The sequence below is a fragment of the Primulina huaijiensis genome, chromosome 15 (assembly GCF_012295235.1).
Source record: "Primulina huaijiensis isolate GDHJ02 chromosome 15, ASM1229523v2, whole genome shotgun sequence".
In the NCBI taxonomy this organism is placed as follows: domain Eukaryota; kingdom Viridiplantae; phylum Streptophyta; class Magnoliopsida; order Lamiales; family Gesneriaceae; genus Primulina; species Primulina huaijiensis.
In genome coordinates this window covers 2814660-2834750 of record NC_133320.1, presented here as the reverse complement: position 1 = coordinate 2834750, position 20091 = coordinate 2814660, and the positions used below count along the sequence as shown (strand labels likewise).

Genomic DNA, 20091 nt, shown 5'->3' with positions numbered 1-20091 from the left:
CCTTTGTCTCGTTATCTTTGATTCCGCTGTTCTTCATGTGTTTTCTCCCTCTTGTTAGCTATATTAATCGTGTTGGCAAGTTTTTCTCGGTGCCTCAGACTGCGTTATTTTGGCGTCATTTTCCTCATGTCTTTGTAGATGTCTCTCGTTTTTCCCTTGTTCGAGGGGAGAGCTCTTGGTTTTTTCTTTGCAGATGTCTCTCGTTTTTCTCTTGTTTGAGGGGAGAGCCCTTGGTTTTTTTCTTGTTGAGAATTTTGTTATTTAATTGAGTTACTAAAGGAAAAACTTTGGCGTACCTTCGTCTACGCTGTTAAATTTTTTTGATCCATCAATTACCTCCTCAAAGAACAGCGCCTTCTGTTCATCTTTGTTTGTATCTTAATCGGCTCCTCTTTCTTCATCCTACAGCCCTCTCTTTCCCGTGTCTCTACATCTTCTTCCGTGGATCCCCGCAACCACATTTCTTCCCGAAGCAGCGAATCCACGCTTGCTTCCTACGATCCGAGGGAGTTAGGACAGAATTATGGGAATTGGGATAGCGGGAGTAATGGGTATCGTCCCAATGGGGTAGGGGGGTGCCGGTTGGTATAAAGGGGAAGAGAAAGAGGATTGTGGTAACTGGTGGGGCGGGATTCGTGGGCAGTCATTTGGTGGATAAGTTGATTGCTAGAGGGGATGATGTGATCGTGATGGATAATTTTTTTACTGGGAGGAAGGAGAATATTGTTCATTTGTTTGGGAATCCGAGGTTTGAGTTGATTAGGCATGATGTGGTTGAGCCCATTTTGCTGGAGGTGGATCAGATCTATCATTTGGCGTGCCATGCATCCTCAGTTCATTACAAGTATAATCCTGTCAAGACTATCATATCCTTGTTCTCTGATGTTATGGCTATTTTGAGTGTAACAATATGTTGATGTTTGTGGGTAAGTGCGTGTGCTGGTGAATTTATGGTAATTTATGTTTTTCCTGCGATTTTTCTTACATATATTTAGATCATGATCACAGCAAGATGGAGTAGATGTGAGTATGTATTTCTGTAAATATTCTTGTATAAATTTGTAAATAAATATGAGTTCTCATACTTGCAACTATAATCATTTTTTAATTTTGGATATCCCCTAATTAAAATACTTAATCGAATGTGTGAGTGCAAATGTATTTACTTTGTGTGCACATGACATTATAGCCTCAAGGGTCCAAGTTATGGTAATATGTTTCGATCTTTAAATTCAAGTGTGTTTTTCCCTATGACATTTTGAGCTGTTTTTATAGGATTTTGAATTGTTGTGATCCTTGACGGGTGCTTACAGGACAAATGTGATGGGTACCCTGAATATGTTGGACCTTGCAAAAAGAATTGGTGCTAGGTTTCTTCTGACAAGTACAAGTGAGGTTTACGGTGATCCTCTTGAGCATCCGCAGAAGGAGACAAATTGGGGACATGTGAATCCCATAGGCGAGTGCCATATTTCTGAGTAAATGCTAATGTGTTTGTTTATTATAATTATAAAGTTTCTTTGTGTAGGGTTATGACAGAATAATCTTAAATGATCAGGTGTAAGGAGTTGCTATGACGAAGGAAAACGAACGGCTGAAACCTTAACTATGGATTATCATCGCGTCGATGGTGTTGAGGTATTTAGCTTGGACTGTTTTCTGACTCGTTGAATTATGAGCTTTACATTCCAACCATTTGGTTATCAAAATCGAATATATTTTTGGTATTTAAATTTCCTGTATTTATCATTACTGAGTAAGGTATTGGTGTCAATGAAATAACTTTTGCATGTCAACTTATCCTTATGAATGATCGAGATATTGCTTTGACTTTAAAAATTGTGTGGTGCAAATATTTATATTTTTTGTATTGTGTCTACCAGTTTCGAACAACCTCAAAGGAAAAGAAATAACTTTCACTTCTTACTTGCACCTGGCTAGCTGAGTAGAGCAATTTTTGGATGTGTCTGAAATTCTTGCTTATCAGATTGGCATGTGAAATGAGTACCATTTTTTTATCACACTGATGAGTATACAATCTCTAACAATGTGAGAAATTGAAGGCATCCATATAACCGACTGACCTTTATTGCATTTGCGTAGTTAATTGAAAGCTATGAATTTGTCTATATTTGTAGCAAGAGCATTTTCAGCCACCATGAGCATCATTGGAAGGAAACTTGCTAAAAATATGAGGTATGTTTTGTGGTGGAGGGAAATATGGTGTCAGAAGTTAATTCCAAATGTGATTTTTTTGGCTTTCCTTTCTCACAAGGCATAACTATTGTTATGATGCTTTATATTATTCTTTTTGGGAGGAAATTTGTCCTAAGTGTTGGCTGAAATCTGTTTGGATCTTCCAAAATTTTCATCTATTTAAGTGTTTTTTCTAATGATATAAACAGTTTTATTATAATATTTAAATGTTAAATTTATTCATCGCATTCTACAGAAACTGTTAATTTTAACGTTAATATTTTATTAATTTTAATATCTTGGCTGACCCATTACAATCTACCATCGAAGCATTTCGAAGAAAGCTCTTGAGAAGATGTTTAGTAAATTCAAAGTAGAAAATCAATATTTTTAGCATTATAGGTTAACAATGGTCAAGCATTTGTCTATAATTACAACATCGAAAAAGAAATATCCTCCAAAATCCAAATACCTAAAATTTAGACCTTCTGACTACGATCTTATGAACCCAAGTTAAGAGGGAGTCGACCATGAAAATCCAAGGCGCGAGAACTCCGAACTCACTATCTACTGACGATGAACAAAACCTATCGCTCACGAAAAACACGAAAAGAAAAAACAAATACAAGATGCACCGAGAACCTCAAGGATTACAGCTTCCTTAGGCTAACTCAGTAACCCTATCGCATTCTGAATATAAAATCAGAGAAACAAATGTGCAAAAACACCTCTCAATGCCCATTAAACAGAAGCAAAGAAACAAGTGGACCCATTTCACACAAGCACGCTCACAAAAAATAAGAAGGGCAGTTAAAAAAAGGTGAAAGATAGTAAAGATACCTGCTCCAGAATAACAGAGGGGAAGGAAGAACAGATGTTAATGTAAACCCAGAAACAAAGAATGCAACCCCCATTTCCATCTTCCATGTAATCATCTGTTCTAAATTACACTTTAAGATCTTTAAATAACACATAATTTTCCCCCCCCAACCCACCGTCACCCTTCGTCTCCCCCAAACTTCTCTTGATCACAACAATAGAATACCCAACAGAAATAAAAAAAGCACAGTATACATTGTTTCCTATATTATTTTACCAAAACAATTACATTTTCTTTAGTTTAGTTTATATCTACTTAATTTTAATGCATTAAAAAAAACATATGCAATTAAACACATACAAATATAAACACATATTTTTTGTCTTTAAAGTAAAAACAAAATGTATCATTTACTGCATAAAAACTTGGGTAAACACCTCAAAAATTTGAGGTACCTACACCTAGTATTATATAAACTGGATAAAGTGCAAATAAAATATATAAAATGAAAAACAACAAGATAATTAAAGTGATAGCTGATGCCGTCGACTGAAACATTTTGAGGTAGGTGGTGGCTAATGGTTGTGCACATTTAAAACCAAAAGCAGATACATAATAGAGTGAGAGATGTTTTTATTATATATAAGATTTTTTAAATTCATTGACTTTGGCTTGTTTTAAAAATTATTTGACTTTGATATTTACTAGGATTTTAAAATTATTGACTGCCTCAACCGTTAGCCGCCTCCACCGCTTGCAGGATAGTCCTAGACCGTCTTAGACATTTACTAGGATTTTAAAATCATTGACTGCCTCAACTGTTAGCCGCCTCCACCGCTTGCAGGATAGTCCTAGACCGTCTTAGACAAAGGCGATGCGGTCGAGGACCCGCGGCTGCCTCGATGAGAACACTGAAATTAATACCATAATCGAAAAATCTCACACATACACACATATATAATCAGATATTCATATCGACTCTAAATTAGATTCTTTGAAACATGTCTCTATCCTCGTACCAAAAAAAACTTGATACTTAATTATTCATTTATTTAATAAAATAAATAATCATCTTTATACTTACTCCATTCGAATTAGACATCAAATTTAGATCGAAAGAAATTGACATCCCAAACTACACATATCTCTTGATTTCAATTTTATGGGCATAAATTTATATTCCTGTTCAAATATGTGGTCTAGATTGAATAATTTAATGTTACGTCGAATGATGCAAAAGTTTCTAAAATTCTTACCTTTTTTGTCAGATTCTTCTCGGTAAAAAAACTCCTTTTCCTTGTACAGTCGTTACTGTTTGAATCACGCAACCCAATGCGAAATCCGACAGTTCGTGGAAGCTTTCCGAAAGATAGAATTCTTTCGCGAATCCCCGTGAGAAGAACCCATTCCTCCGTAGCATATAAAATCATCTCCATATAAATAGTTGGAATCTGTCCTCGGATTTCACAGACGCATCGGCGGGTATGGAGGCGACGACGTCTCTGCCGCCGGTTATTTCTTCCAACAACTTGGTAGAGCAAGACCCGGGATCGGATTCTCTGTTCAGGGCCTCGAGTTTTCCGAGTGGTTCATCGGACCAGCGGTGGAGGAGGAGAACGTCGTCGTTGCTTGCTCGGCCGACTCGCCAGAAGTCATTTGGCCGTGAGGTCGGCCACGCTGCGGCGGAGACTTATTTGATTACTGGGCTCAGCTTCAAACTCCTTAGCTATCTTGGGTATGCTATTCCCAAAATTCATTGTTCTATTTCTGGACAATGAATCATGATTCAGTGCAAATTCTGAGCTTATTGGATTTTAGATGCAACGTAGCTCGAATGAGGAGTTCTTGTATATTCAGGAAAATAAATAAATAAATAAAAGTTGGATTTTTGCAAGGAGCTATTTTTATTTAAAATTTTCACTAATAATTTCTGTTTTCAGGGTAGGCTACCGATGGATCACGAGACTCTTTTCTCTTGTTCTTTATGCCATGTTTCTTTTGCCTGGATTTCTCCAAGGTGAGCATCAATTGTGCCACGTTTATTTGATTCTTTGAGTTATTCTGTAATTTGGGTGTGTGTAGAGCATATTTTTACTCAGGAAAGCAAATGAAAGTTCAGAAATGCTGGGAGGCATTTTGTTAATGTATAACTGTATAGAGTACTAGCAAGTAATAAGCATATGTTCCATTTGTTGTTTTGGACTTTTTTACTAATCTCCTCCGTGGAAACTGCACTTGATACATTTACCATATATATGTTTCCTATTTTTAGATGGAAATACAGTCCCATTTTGTGCGAATACTTTGACTGAACCTGTACTTTCGACATGCCTCCCTCTTTTTAAAGAATGCACAGTTCTATTTATCTTTATAAATTTGCCTATTTGTAGTTGGATTCTGTTACTTCTTTTCAAGCCATGTCCATCGAAGTATTGTTTATGGAGATCGACCAAGAAATAGGTATGTTTACGCGAAAATAGTGCTTCTTCTTACTTCATCTACTTTCATGGTCGTGAACATGAAATAATATCGCAGATTGGATTTGTATTTTCCAAAAAATATTGATGGCCCAAAGCCTATGGTGATATTTGTAACTGGTGGAGCTTGGATTATCGGGTGAGTGAGCGAGAGGTCATTTCCTTTCATTTATATGTTAGGGGTCTGAGTTTGAATATTAGCTTGTCATTTGGGAGATCACTTTAGAGTTTCAACAGACTTGTTTATTTGGTACGATTGTAAGATTGATTTAAAAGTAGAGAGGTGTTATTTGTAGCCCACAAATTACTAATTACACTATCTTTCGGCTTCTTATACATTTTTCCAATACTTGTTACTTCTCAACTATTTAATGCTTGTAAGGATAATCTTACCCACTTCAAATGTTTTTGTTATCCCATGCATAAAAGCATATATAAGGAGTCAGTTGTCTAAATTTTGTACACAAACTAAGATTAAAACCAAGTGGCTAAAAAGCAGGCATCTGTTTAATTTTCTTTCCTCTTAATCAAATTAAATGTTAAGTTCATGGAGTATATTCTTCAATATATAAAGTAAAAAGCTTGACGGAGTGTGATCAACATCATGTAGAGTGTAAATGGCACTTCCATAAAAAATAAATTGCGGGATTTCATGCTGAACCAAGTGAAACAACTCTATTCAAAACTATAAACATGATTTATATTTGCAGGTATAAGGCTTGGGGGTCTCTTCTAGGACTACAATTAGCAGAAAGAGACATCATAGTTGCTAGCATTGATTACAGGTATCTGGCATGGTTGGAGTTATAGTTTGTTAATCCTATTATTCATGGTAACCTGTATATTTTGTTTTTTGGGAATAAACATACAATCTTTGAGTTTCACACCATACATTCTAATATATTCATTTGCAATTCAGAAATTTTCCACAGGGGACAATTAGTGATATGGTTGACGATATTTCTCAGGGGATTTCTTATGTCTGTAACAATGTTGTTGAATTTGGAGGTGACCCGAACAAGTGAGTCATTTATTCTTTTACATTTAGATTTAGTTTGTTCTTAGTTGGAGAGTTTGGAATTCGATGAAAGGGCTCAAATGGCAAATCCTGCTATGCTTGATAAGCAATAGCTCGGTGTATCATCATTCAATCCCTACATTGTACAACAGGAATTGATTTCATAATTTAACGGCCAACACATTCTGATCTCAATATTCGTTATGGTGGAAACAGTATCACATCATTCTTTATCTTGTAATTTGAAGAAAAACAACGATATATGATAAACTGCTTCTGCTCTTTTTTTTTTTTTTGTAAAGTCCATTATCAGTGACGAGTGCTAGGCTGAAGCACAACGCTTATATTCGATAATGCACAACCACAGATCTTCTAATGCCAAGCTCTTCCTTTTGATTTATTAGGATCTATTTAATGGGGCAATCAGCTGGTGCCCACATTTCTGCGTGTGCTCTTCTACAACAAGCAGTCAAAGAGTCCAGCGGAGATGGCATTTCTTGGAGTGTGTCTCAGATAAGAGCTTATTTTGGTTTATCTGGGGGGTGAGTTAAACGGGACAATTTCAAAAAATTACACAATGATAGGCACTGTTCTATTTGATGGGCATTATAGTTCCAAATTGATCAAACAACAGGTACAATTTACTCAAACTGGTTGATCATTTCCATGGCCGAGGCTTGTATCGCTCCGTCTTTTTAAGGTTTGCTTAGTTTCTGGTCTTAACCTTTAGCCTATAACAAATTTTGTATGTTTCTTTCATCGTCGTCATGATTTTTCATCACAGTATAATGGAAGGGGAGAAATCATTGAAACACTTCTCTCCTGAAATCATTGCACAAAGTCCAGGCCTACATAATGCAGTTCCTCTGCTGCCTCATTTTGTCCTTTTCCACGGTACCTCGGATTATTCCATACCATCGAATGAAAGGTTCGTTTTTTTAAGAAATATGGTAATATCTTTACATTAAAACAATTTAAGTTAACACAATCTCTTGTAGAATCAAAACGTTCTCTGTTTTGCTGTCTAAACTTGGTTGCGATTACAGTATAACATTTGCTGATACGCTCAGGAAAGCTGGGGCTCGAGCTGAACTTATCTTATATAATGGGAAAACTCATACAGATCTATTCCTCCAGGTAACTGATGATTCTATTTCTGCTTCGTTTTCTGTAATTCTCTGTCTCTGGATTCTAAAGCCAATTCCAAAATTCAGGATCCTCTCAGAGGCGGTAAAGACGAGCTTTTTGACTATGTAGTAACCTTCATACATTCCGATGACAAGGAAGCTCTTGCTAGTGATGCCATGGCTTCTCCAAGAAGACGCTTCGTCCCTGAAATTTTGTTGAGATTGGCTCGTGAAGTTAGCCCCTTCTGATGTTTAAGCAATATACACCTCGTCAAGATTCTTCAACTCACAGATTCTTTACAAACATTCACCTTGTAACTGTTGAGAGTTCTCTGTTCGATATATTGTATTCCTATTTCCTAGAAATCATATAATCGAAAATTTCCTGTCTTGATACTATCACATAGGATCTTGTTGACGGAAAACGTAAAGGTGGATCAAAAAAAAGTGGAGTGGGAAATTATATATAATCTGGTTAAAAATTTTAAGCTATTTACAACGATGATAATTGTAGTTTAAAAGTAATCCGCATTTCGTAGAACTTCAAAGAAAATAAAATTTCCTAGTTAACTCTATAAATTCTTAAATCTGTTATGATTATTATCTTAAAATTCTAACAACATGAGCTAGCATTTTCTATCGAATTAAATTTTTTTAGTTAATTTAAATCGAAAAAAAGAGATGAAATTCGAGATAAAAAAATCAGACTTTTAATTCGACCAAAATTCTAAATCAGTTTCCCGCCATGAACATACAGTTATATTAACCGTTTGTGGATATGGATTTCTTTCTTTGTGGGTACTTCTCAGATGTAGTGCTGTGCGAACTTAAGAAGAGAGATGTTTCTTCCTCATCCTGCTTTGATAGTCTTGGCCATTGTTGTCCAATTGCAGTTTGTTGTAACCTATAATTCCCAACATTTCAAGAAATTGTCATTGTTTGCAGGTACCCTTCTATCTTCTCCACTTAGTATTTTGACCGGGTTTTCTTTTCTTTCTTTTTTTTTTTTTTAATGTTTGAGTTGGCTTTGTTTCGTGAAAAAGTTAGTGTGACAACTTAAAGTTTACGGATGAGGATTTCGATTACTGAATGATGATCTAAATCTTTTGACAAATGACAATTGGCCTACTGAAAAACAATGGGCGATTTAATGTATTCAGGAAAGAACATAGGATTCTCAGAAAATTAGATATTAAACTTTAAAATTTGGTGATTGAGGGCGTGAGTAGTCTGAAGAATTTTCTGGTTTCAGCAGATAAGTCTTCCAAGAGAGCAGGAGGCCAACTTTTCAAGAACTTTGTTGGCGATGATGGAAGGGTTTTTGCATGTTCCGACAGGAACTTTTTCGCCTTTGACAAGAATGGATCCATTGCTTGGACAGTGCATTTAAATTATACATGCAGTGCTGATATAGCTCCAGTGCATGGGGGTTCAAGAAAGGCAATGCCCAATACTCCTTTTTGTTGCATAAAATTTTCAACTTCAAACGTATTTATTAGTGATCCCTGATATTTTCAAGTCCTACGGCAGATATATTTGGTTGCTGAGAACAGGGTACTGAAAATCCATCCTTTTAAAAATGGAACTACTGAGTCTGTGGTTGAAGTGTTCTTTGGTCCGGTTGAAACAGATATCGTTGGAATTGCAGTAAGTATATCTAGCTCGCGTGTTGTTATAAATGTTAAGAACAGGGGCCTCTTCGCATTTAGATTACATGGAAAGCTTCTCTGGAGCGCTGGTCCGGTACTTTATCGGCACAGTTATCGCCAAGGTTGCAGGAAATGTACAACAGATTGTTATTTTACTTCTGTCCCTGTCATTGATCATTGTGAAGCTAGTATATATGTAAGCCTTGATCGTCAATTGATCGCTCTTACATGACTATTATATATTTTGACCATGTGTTTAGTTTTAAGGTTGTGCAAGTACCACGTATTCTTGTCTACTTGCAAGGTCTCAAACACAGTAGGAGAACTCTACTCGTTATCGTTTCATGGTCCTCATTTCAAATGGATCCAAGATTTTAGTTTTTATGGAAACAAATTTGCCATAACTTCTGGGAACAATGGTCTATTGTACGTCATTATACCCGATAAGGCCCGAATTCTAGCCTTGGAAGTTTCCATGGGAAGCACTGTTTGGGAAGGAAGTGTTGGACCTTTAAGTTCAGAAGATTATGAGCCAGTTGTTGATGCTAACGGTAAGGATACAAAATACGAGTAATTTATGCTTATTATTGACCTTCGAGACCAAAGTTGACCATATTAAGCAGGGTGGATATCCATTGGATCATTGGATGGATTCTTGTACTCATTTTCACCAACCGGATCTCTCAAAAAGTTCCCACAGTCAACAAGTTTGAGTTCGGTTATCCAGGTTAATCTGGTACTTGACTGCTCCGGTTGTGCAGTTTATGTTTCTCAGACAGAAATGGAGGACAGAGAAGCCAACATGATAGGAGAGAACATATATGTCGCAGCAATGAAACCTAGGAATGCTGTATTTACATTGTTGGTTCCAGCTTTGGGGTCCTCGTACTGGTCTGAGAGCAATCATAGTAACTTATTGTTCAATCTATCACAAAGCGATATGAAGCACTTTTCGACGGATGAAAGAACAGTTCTGTCATTTTTTGCAGTTTCAAGTACGTTATCAAAACCTTAATCCGAACTCGTTATGCTTTCTTAATAATCAGGAGCTCAACATTCAAATCGTTTCATTGTGCAGGAAATGGCAATCCATTCCCTTGTCGTACTACTCGTAATGCTCTTCTGTCGAACCGACATTCACCAAATAATCGTAAATACACACATTAATGTCTTATATTTTGCTGTTGATGCTCCAGGACAGAAGCTTGCATCTAGCTGCTCACTGATCAAGCCCAAGAATATCAGTATCTACACGGGTAATTTGGTTTCAAAATATCATTTTTTGTCGAAATAATACAACGCTTCAGTCTGATTTTAACATGCTATGCAGGTAACGAAAGCACGATTGTACTGTTTCTATTATCAGAATCAGTGCTACTGGTTTTACTAGCAGCATCTGTCAAGTATTGCTGCATCTTCTGGAGGAAGAAAAGGCTTCAATGTTTGAATCTTGGAAAGTTTCTTGAAAAGAGAGTAAGCTTAATTTCTTGCATCCTCTAGACAATTCCATTTAATGATGTTGGCATTTTCGTCACACTAAATTGGATTTTTTACAGCTAAGCACATTACTCTTTTGTTCAACCAGCGTTCACTGCGTCTGCAACAGAAAGAATTTGACAGGGCAATCACAGATCTTGAACAAAAAACATCAGAAGCAGCAGAAACCAGTGAAGTGCTAGAAAAACTGAACGCCTTGGTTAAAGAAAAAGAAGGCATCAAGAGAAAGCTCTCAACAACATATAGTTTGGGACGGGATAGGGAAAAATCAGGGTCGAAAATCATTCTCCCATTGTATGATGGGACATCCAGGAGCCATTCATTTCAGGGTTTGAAGAAAGAAAGTACTACAAAATTTCATACGCCAACTGACAGTGTTTCTTCAAGTGACAGCAGTCTCGATGAAGGACAAGACACAAGTATCCACAACAAGGCTAAGGGACAGTTTGTAGTTGATAGTAGCAGCGATGATGAAATTCATGGAGGATTTGTAACTCCATTGATTTCGGAGCATTCTTGTAGTGAAATTGAGGGAGTGAGGATGGAAGGTCATGAAATGGGAAAGGGAAATATAGTTTGTAGGAGTAGAAGTTGGAGGAGAACGATGTCATTTCAGTGACTTTCCGTTTAGAACGAGGTTGCGGCGTAGATGTAGTTTAAGAATAGGTGTAGTGTGTAACGAATGTTTGTTAAACTGCAATAATCATAATTAGAGTATCATTATATACATATTCAATACTGACTGCAAGATGAGCATTTGATTAATTATGGAACTTTCATTTCAGGGGCGACCTACAGAATCAAGAATTTCTGAGAGAAGTTTATACAGATGAGAAAGTAAAGCAAATGCCAAAGAAATTGAAGAAACCAAATCCAGTGTCAATAAGTGCACTGATCAAGAATGTTACATATCTATGTAGTACAGGCACCGAAAAAAGCCGGACTCTCTATTCAACATGAACTCCTGCAGCCTGAAACAGTTAAAACAAGCAGATAAACAGTAACTCCTGACTAAAACCTGAAAAGAAACTTGAGTCGTGGGACATGATTAAGATGACTTAAGGCTACGTGGTGAGAAAAGTCCATATCTTTTTTCTGATTGAAACTTCACCTGGATGATTGAACTCATCGCCATCATCATTGTCAATCTCAAGGTTCTCACCTCCTGCAGTTATATTTTCCTCTATCAAATCCATGTCATTTGTAAAAGTATTGGTTGTGTCCATATTTTCTTCATGATTGTCCCCCTGAGTTTTCAACTGTAAATGCAACAAATAGAAGTCAGGAAGTCTTAAGGTACATTTATTCTCGGTAGCATAAAATCAGGGTCATTCAAGATGAAGGTAGTTTCGATCACGGGGATAACTACATAAAATCATTATGGTGAATAATAGAAGCGTGATAGACTCACAGGGCTGTCTGCTGAAAACTCACTAGCTGCTTCAGTACTCCTCACAGGCTCGTCACCATCACTGCCATGAAATCCCTCAGAAAGAGTAACTCCAGTTCCAGGTTCATGAATTTCATCTGTTGAAGCTCCAACACCTTCAACCATTTCGGAAGAGCTAACCATAATGCCAGGTAATCTGTCATCTTTGCCTTTTTTACCACTGGCTGTCTTTCCCTTTCTCCTTTTCCTTGATTCATGCAAAGATCCATTTGCTAAAGTAGCTCCTAAACTGGATAAAAAAAAATGTGAGGAAGATAAGTATCTCAACGATGGATCCAGAATAGATAAAATGCAAATGGAGAAATTGCCGTGAGCAAGATTAGCCAACACATGTTTATGGCAAATTGGAATCTCCTCATGAATCCACAATCATAAATGACCTGCAGTTTCTAAGCTCTCAACCTTCAAAAAGCACAAGAAAAACTATCCATAAGGTATATATAGTCAAAAGGCAAGTATAAATATGCCACTTGCACATCCACAGCTGCTCCATTTCCAGCTATGTTTTCCTCAATAGAAACTCCAACTGGTAGAGATGTACATGAAACATTTTAACTTGTACAAATGTTTTTAATTTGTTAAAACCATTTTATTTTACGAAATTTAATCAAGCAATTGTTTGGCCATTCAAACTCTTCAAAAGAAAAGTCCTTCCAATCTCTCTTAAACAATCATACTTTTCTATGAAATGATACAAGACTCACATTTTGGGTGTCCGGAGGTTATAACGTTTCTCAACAAATTTTTGTTCAAGGGCAGAAACTTTTTGTTGCTTCTTTCTGTGCTCACCATCAAAATGGCCTGCATTGTGTCTGTCATTGCTTGCCGTTGCTTGTGATATAAGCATGTGGTTTCGCTTTATTCTCTTTTTTGGTGTTTTAAAGAGATCAGATTCCGATACACAACCATTAACACACCAAATCTCATTCTCTTTGGTCGATTGCCCTAGAAAAGAGCTAGCACCTTCAATCACAGCTTTCACAGAACGTGTTCTAGTTGGCCTGGGCCTGACATTCCTTCCAGGTCCATGGGAGTGAGTCTTCACATCAGAATTCTGAGAATTTGCTGGAACATCTTCAGGGTTATGATTAGAAGATAAAGCTTGATTAGCTTCAACCTCCCTGGTGTCACTTTTGGACAGCATTATTTCAACATTATAAGAATCATCAGCAACCTGTAGGATTTCTGGTCCATTTTCAGTGCTTCTTAAGGTATTTGTTGCATCCACGGCAGAAGCAGGTTCTGGTTTTTTTCCCGGTGAGAATTTAAATATCTTAGAGGTACATTTTCTAATCCAAGACATGGTTCCACCAGTAGCAGGAGATCCTGAATTAATGGGGAAAGGGGGCAATGCATTGATTAACCACACAGATGTGCCTTCGACCGGCTCCTTCAAATAATTCTCCGCTACTACTGGCAATGGAGGGGCCTCAAAGTTTTCCAACACAGTTAGATAATTAAGATTGGATAGTATATACTCATGAACAGTATCCCCACATATACCGCAGTTCTTCTGTTTATCAACAAATGCAAGGAAGCGCTCTCTTTCCTTGACAAGTTGTCCCCTTTGATCCTTCAACTTCTGAATTAGTCCAATAAGATCCATTATATCTTTTCTCATCTCAGATTTTTGGGCATCCACTTGCTTCTTAAGATGTGAAATTTCTATTTTGTCTTTTTCATTCCCATTTCTTTCCAACTTTATCTCTTCCATTTGTCTTCTCGCCACTTCCCTCAGGCAAGTAACATTGTTAAGCTCTGCCTTGCTCTCTTCCTTGAACAATTTTTCCATCTCTTCCTGCCTTCTCAGCATTTCAGTCTCAAATTCTTGTTTCTGCAGTTCAAAATCATATAGGAGTTTACTTTCGTCGCTTTTAGATTTTTCAACCAATGTCAACTTCTCATGCTCCATGCTAGCAGCAAAAGAATCTTTTGCTAATTTAAGAGCTTCCAATTCCCTCTGCACGTACTGTTGTATTTCGATCTTCTTGTTATTTAACATTTCCTCTTCAGACTGCCTTAGTTTTTCAAAATTCTTTTTCTTCTCGAGAACATCAGTCAATTCTTTCGTTATATCAGCTCTTCTATCATCCAGCTGTTCCCATTCTTTCTCAAATTTCTCCTTTTCTTGCTTTAAATCATCCGTCTCCTTCAAAAGCTGTTCATTTTGCAACCTCCACTTGACCAACTCCCTTTCCAACTCAGATTGCAGGCGTCTATGCTCCAGTCTTTCATCTTCTGTTACCTTTAATTGTTCACATTCTTCTTTTAACTTCAGTTGCTGTTTTTCAACGTCAGCCCTAAGGTATTCAAGATCAGCCTTGACATTAAACAAGTTTTCTTTTTCAGTATGTATTTGTTCCCTATCTTTCTCCAAGCTCTTCTCATCAAATTTAAAAGACTTTTCTCTTTCCTCCAAAGCTTTAAATCTGGAATCCAAATCCATTTCCTTTTCCCTCAATTTCTCCAATTTCTTTTCAATTGCTTGATCTCTTTTCTTCACTTTCTCTTCCATATGAATAATTTCAGCTTCTTTTTTCTCCACTTCAACCGCCTTGCTTTTCAACTGTTCATCATGAAGCTTTCTTTTGTGATCCATCTCCAACTCAAATTTCTTCTGCTTTTCTTCTAGATTGGCCTTATGTTCATCCAAATGTTTCTCCATTTCCAACTATGTATTTTTAAGAGAAAATGATGGGAGAAAAGGACAATCAGATTCACCAGGGCAAAGTATTAACGGCCGAAAATAACTCTCAGATGAAGTAAATATACAGGCATTAGTTAATCACCAACCTGAAGTATTTCAAAACACAGACAAATATGTTCCGAGAAGGCAAGAGTAGATGTGACTTGATAAATAATATGTTAAAGAAAATACTCACTTCTTCTCTGGTATTTAACTTGTTTTGCCATTCTAGCAATTGTTTCTCTTTCATCTCGAAGTTCTTTCCTACAACGTCAGCTTCCTGCACTAAAATTTCCTCACAAATTAAAGAGGACAACCTGAACAAGTCCATCAAGTCACCAAAAAACATGATCTATAAAACCATTCAAGTAAAAGAATCTTGCCTTCTCCTTAAGAGCAAGGCCTGCTATTCTGCTGCTTATATCTTCTTCTTTCATCTTTAAGGTTGAATTTTCTATCTCAATCATTTTTTGCAGTTGTTCAAGGTCATTCTGTTTCTCCTTTGTAATCTTATCCTTCTCGTTTATCCTCTCCTCTCTTTGGTTCAGCAATCTGCGACCATCTACCAGCCTCTCTTCTCCTCCCTTTAATTTGTTTTCCCACTCTCGCAAGTCTTCCCTTTGTTTAGATAAAGCAGTCTCTTGCATTTCACGCCTAAGAAAATGACTCCTTATCAGTATCATTTAGTTGAACATATAAACAAATCAAACTATGCAAGAGAGTTAGAAGTTATGATAAAGAGCTAAAACTTATACTCTGCAGCAAAAAAGAACCGTTCTCTTCTAAGTGTGTTTTCTCGAGTCTCCAAGTCACGCAATTTCCTCTCCACCTCTGAGCTCTTCCTGCTCACCTCAGCAAGTTTGGCATCGGCTACATGAACCTGCTTCTCAACTTCCAATGATTTTTCCTCAGCACCAGCGGCCAGAGCAATCGCCTCAGCCAGCTTTGATTCAGTATTGAAATTAATTTCAGTGTATTGTGTGCGTATCTCACGCAGAGCCTTCTCTAACTGTGCCAACAGCCCCACAAAAAGTCACTTAAAGACAACAAATGACTAAAGACGTGATTATCATTAATGAGCCCTCACGATCACCTCTTGAAAATATGCAAAAAAATCCATGATGTCTAGAACCCAAATTAACATTAAATCATGACAGCCGACCTAATTGATTTTTTTGTTTCCAAATGCTTACATCCACTTTGTTGCACAAGGATAGCTAGCAGCTGCCTCAAGTAAAAATAATGTATTGAATCATAAATCACTATTAGCAGCAATAATAACTTCATAATCACCACAGATGTACAAGCGACAAGAAAGTAAGAGAATTTTCCCAAATTAAAAAAACATTAACTAAACCGGCTAATTTACTAACTATTTTTGTGTGGGCCTAAACACTTTTGGAACTTCTGAATTAAGAGTTTGTAGTTCAATTTCAATACTAAGTCAGTCAGAAAAGTTCAGGCAAGAGATATTCAATGAAGTGACAGAGAACCCAATCAAGCAGTAGAAAGAAATTAAGCGGAAGAAAAACAGTTTAACTGGTAGAGATAATACGTAGTTCAATTTCAATACCAAGTCAGTCAGAAAAGTTCAGGCAAGAGATATTCAATGAAGTGACAGAGAACCCAATCAAGCAGTAGAAAGAAATTAAGCGGAAGAAAAACAGTTTAACTGGTAGAGATAATACATCCAATAGAGATAAATGAGCAAAGACAAAACGTCATGATCACGAGTTAACCATGTAACCGTGTGTATACAGTTGTTTCCATCGTCTCCAATTTCCGTTGGTGCATAAAATACAATGACATATTACGGGATTGTTAGTAGGCAAGTAATGATGAAACTGAGTTTCCTAAAAATAAATAGGTGGATTTATACTATAAATATGAGATTGATACTTTAAGTGAGAATTCACTCTCATAAATTAAAGTTTTGAGCATAAGAGTGAAGAAATGAAAACACCAAAAAGCAAAGAATTATTGTGATTTTAATTGTGGTAAGCACTGTTGATACTTTGCATAACATTTAAAAGTCTTTTGGTCAAATGCTTGAGATGCCTTTGCTGTAAAATATACTGTGAAAGTGATATTCTTTTATGAGAACAATTGTGCTCCCTTTTAACAAGGGAAATATTTAATCCTATTTTGCATAAAAAGTGTTGTTGGTACACCAGTATGATCATAAGTTCCATAGTGGTCAAGAACATTCGCAACCTCAGTGTCTGATTAATGTTTGTTCTGAATCTGTGGACTGGGGGTTAATTCTGTCTTTTGTGCCTTGCTGTTTTCAACAGGTAAAATATTCGCGATATGTGATCTATAGTGAAGGGGTCAATGTTCGCTATTATATGCTTGCAAAGGGTATATCTTGAATGAATATTTATGACATGATTACTTTGTGAAATGAGCGAGAATGACCAAAAAATAGCAAACATTTAACAAAAGTATTACATATTAGTTTTGTTACATTTATGCTTTTGTCAATTCCATTTGTCTTGAGTAATTAACGCAAACAATGATTATTCCGCATCAATTCTGTCTTGTTTACGATCTCTCTGTTTCATTAGCCTGAAGCGATCATGTGATGTACTTTCATTTTTTTTACTGATGTACATAGGCCATCTGATAGAGTTGGCAATTCACCATTTCCTTTCACCTATGTATGTATTTCAGTCTTCAGATGACTAAAACCTGCTCATGTTAATTCTGTCCTTGTTTCACATATTTTATTGAAACATAACAATTACATTATCCTCAAAAAAGTATTTAAATTAAGCTTTGTAGTTTGTATAGTTTCTATATTTGTTCGATCCATTTACATTGTAGTTATATCTTATCCAGGTATCACTCAGTAGAGAAGTTTTTCTGTTCCATTTATACATTTTAAGCTCCGTTCTGTGTTGACACATATACTCTCAGTACAGGTAGTCTCGTCCATTTAATATTTTGGGCATGAAAAATTATGAAATCCAGATTTTCTGAGCTATAAATAATGAAAGTAAGTAAGACGCTTTAGGATCAATAAAAGTCACAGTGGGCAGTACGTCATGATCGTTTTTGAGATTCTAACCGGGGTAGTGCATCACAATTTTAGTTTTCCTTGACAAGAATCAAAAGTTAATTGTGATTTTTTTGATAAAATATTGAGCATCTTGATCTCAAAGTAAAGGCAAATTCATGAGGAAATTTGTAAGTATAAATCTTACATCAAGTACACATTGTCTTTCTGTACCCAATGCCTTCTTTAAATTCTCTTCTCGCTTCTCCACTTCTGCAATTGCAATTGAATGTGCAGCCCATTCTCTCTTGAGGGATTCATCAACCTCTGCTGAAGCATGTTTAAATTCTTCATACTTCATATTCCACTCCTTTTTTTCAATCAAAAGAAGCCCCATATTGTACTGATACTCAAAGAGCTGAAAAAATAAAAAACAGTGGAATATTTCTATATTGAGAAATTGAAACAAAAGAAACCTTTTGAGTTTTGAGTAATTGTCTTCAAATTCATAGCGGCCCACTATTAGAGTCTAAAGCTAAGGCTGGAAAAAGAATATCTTAGTTCAGATACCATAATATTAAATGAAACACTTTAGAATTAAAGCTAAGTTTAGATAAGTACAAAGCCTGAGATAATGAGAAAAAAGGACTCCTCGCTGGTTGACAAGGCAAAAAAAAAAAAACAGTTGTCAGTGCATATTTATCATGTAACTACTCATCAAGACAGATTCGGAACCATAAGTTTTTCATTGTACCAAGTATTAGATGTAATTACTCAAACCATCCTGACTTTTAGGAGAACTTCAAGATTTAGAGTATTAAATGCCAACAAATTCAAAACAATGGCTGAAATCAAATCAACTGGAACATGCTGCTTCGAAGGCTGCTGTAAAAAATTTTTAAGACAATATTAATTAATATTTTTAAAAGTGGACTTGAAAAGGATGTTTCAATTACGCCAGTGCAATGAATAGATTACACTCCTAAACAATCATCCCAACTACGTGAGACAAATCTTGGCAGAAACTGGACTCTGTGTCTCATATCAGACACCTTTGTAATGAAGGTTCTTTGAATATTATAATTTTAAGAATTTAATTTTGAGTGGTGGATCCACCCTACAGCCAAACATGTCGATGATCAAATTCGCTGCTTTATCCGAATTAATTAACAAGTACAAAAGTAGTCAAGATTTAAACTTAATGCGACTTTACAAATTTTGTTAAACTGCAGCTGTCCTGAATAAGAAAATCTAAAATAATTTTCCCAAATTGCACAAATCAGGCACTAATAAATACTCAACTCGAGAAAATGCACCAAGATTACCAAAAAAAACCCAGTGAAAAAACTCATATAGTAACCATATCCAAAGAAAGCCATGGCCGATAAATAAGGTAACCAACCGCCCACCTCGTTTTCGAGTTTCAAGACTTTATTAACTAGAAACTCTTGTTCATTGGCCCCATCGTTTTCACAAACATCCACGTCTTTGTTTTTCCTTGAGATTTTCGAGTTCGAGTTCGAGTTCAACTCCGAGCCCGGACCGGAAATCGACCCGTTCTCCTGGCCCACCTCGCTCCTCGACCATAACTTCTTATGCGGCGTGAACATCACATCAGATCGAAATCCTCCGACAGCGGATGTGAAAGAAGTTCCCAAATTCCGGTTATGAGATAGTGTGAAGTCCGGCAACTCGCCTTTCTCAGAGCCACCTTTCTTCTTGTGTGCGCATCACCACTCTCACGTTCTAATATTCGTCTCCTCGACAGCAGATTTCATATGAAATTACACTTTCGTCCGTTGCAAAGGATGTATTCGAGCCGTTGAGCTAGGGTAGTTTGGGTATTTCACCGGCCGCCTTTTTTGTGTGGAACGTGGGGGGAGGATTTGGCACTGACGTATTTCGAGCCCTTGAGTTAGGGCAGTTTGGGTATTCCACAAGCCTCCTTTCTGTGTGAAACGTGTGTGGATTGGCACCGGGACCGTTGAGTCGAGATTACCCTTGTTCGATTGTCCATTGTGGGCGTTATTGCGGCGGGTCGGAGTGTAAGAAGTTGAAGATGGAAGGGTGTTTCGGTAAATGTATTTGTTGGATGACCAATTCCACGTTGTTGATGAGTTGGATAACCTGAAATGGAGATGTTTTATTGACTTGTACTTTAAGATTGTGGCGG

At 36.7% G+C, this 20091-nt stretch overlaps 3 protein-coding genes and 1 pseudogene across 6 annotated transcripts; 3 read left to right on the top strand and 1 right to left on the bottom strand.

Moving 5' to 3' along the window:
* The first annotated feature begins 327 nt into the window (after nucleotides 1–327).
* On the top strand, nucleotides 328–1255 carry LOC140958818 (UDP-glucuronic acid decarboxylase 1-like; annotated as a pseudogene).
* Nucleotides 1256–4247: 2992 nt separating this feature from the next.
* LOC140959178 (isoprenylcysteine alpha-carbonyl methylesterase ICME-like) lies at nucleotides 4248–8130 on the top strand. 3 transcript variants are annotated; one of them, XM_073416994.1, is made up of 11 exons: nucleotides 4248–4751; nucleotides 4957–5033; nucleotides 5407–5476; nucleotides 5552–5632; nucleotides 6204–6278; nucleotides 6413–6514; nucleotides 6916–7053; nucleotides 7146–7211; nucleotides 7296–7439; nucleotides 7582–7648; nucleotides 7726–8130. In XM_073416994.1, the coding sequence occupies exons 1-11, from the start codon at nucleotides 4501–4503 to the stop codon at nucleotides 7885–7887; spliced, it is 1233 nt and encodes a 410-aa protein (XP_073273095.1). In that variant the 5' UTR covers nucleotides 4248–4500; the 3' UTR covers nucleotides 7888–8130. The 3 variants fall into 3 exon arrangements, with proteins under 3 accessions (XP_073273095.1, XP_073273096.1, XP_073273094.1); XM_073416993.1 differs by having other exon boundaries at nucleotides 4251–4751; nucleotides 7558–7648; XM_073416995.1 differs by lacking the exon at nucleotides 5552–5632 and having other exon boundaries at nucleotides 4249–4751; nucleotides 7558–7648.
* A 347-nt stretch (nucleotides 8131–8477) lies between these two features.
* On the top strand, nucleotides 8478–11425 carry LOC140958814 (protein GAMETE EXPRESSED 3-like). The gene is made up of 9 exons (XM_073416379.1): nucleotides 8478–8583; nucleotides 8894–9067; nucleotides 9158–9483; nucleotides 9592–9838; nucleotides 9911–10282; nucleotides 10366–10398; nucleotides 10484–10543; nucleotides 10618–10760; nucleotides 10873–11425. Exons 1-9 carry the CDS (start codon nucleotides 8478–8480, stop codon nucleotides 11401–11403), a joined length of 1992 nt encoding a protein of 663 aa, XP_073272480.1. The 3' UTR covers nucleotides 11404–11425.
* Nucleotides 11426–11617: 192 nt separating this feature from the next.
* On the bottom strand, nucleotides 11618–19702 carry LOC140959177 (nuclear matrix constituent protein 1-like). Of its 2 annotated transcripts, XM_073416992.1 has the most exons (9): nucleotides 19328–19702; nucleotides 18127–18336; nucleotides 15676–15929; nucleotides 15304–15574; nucleotides 15117–15200; nucleotides 12939–14905; nucleotides 12196–12463; nucleotides 11896–12043; nucleotides 11618–11755 (listed from the first exon to the last, which is right to left on the bottom strand). In XM_073416992.1, exons 1-9 carry the CDS (start codon nucleotides 19526–19528, stop codon nucleotides 11736–11738), a joined length of 3423 nt encoding a protein of 1140 aa, XP_073273093.1. In that variant the 5' UTR covers nucleotides 19529–19702; the 3' UTR covers nucleotides 11618–11735. The 2 variants fall into 2 exon arrangements, with proteins under 2 accessions (XP_073273093.1, XP_073273092.1); XM_073416991.1 differs by having other exon boundaries at nucleotides 11618–12043.
* Nucleotides 19703–20091: the final 389 nt, after the last annotated feature.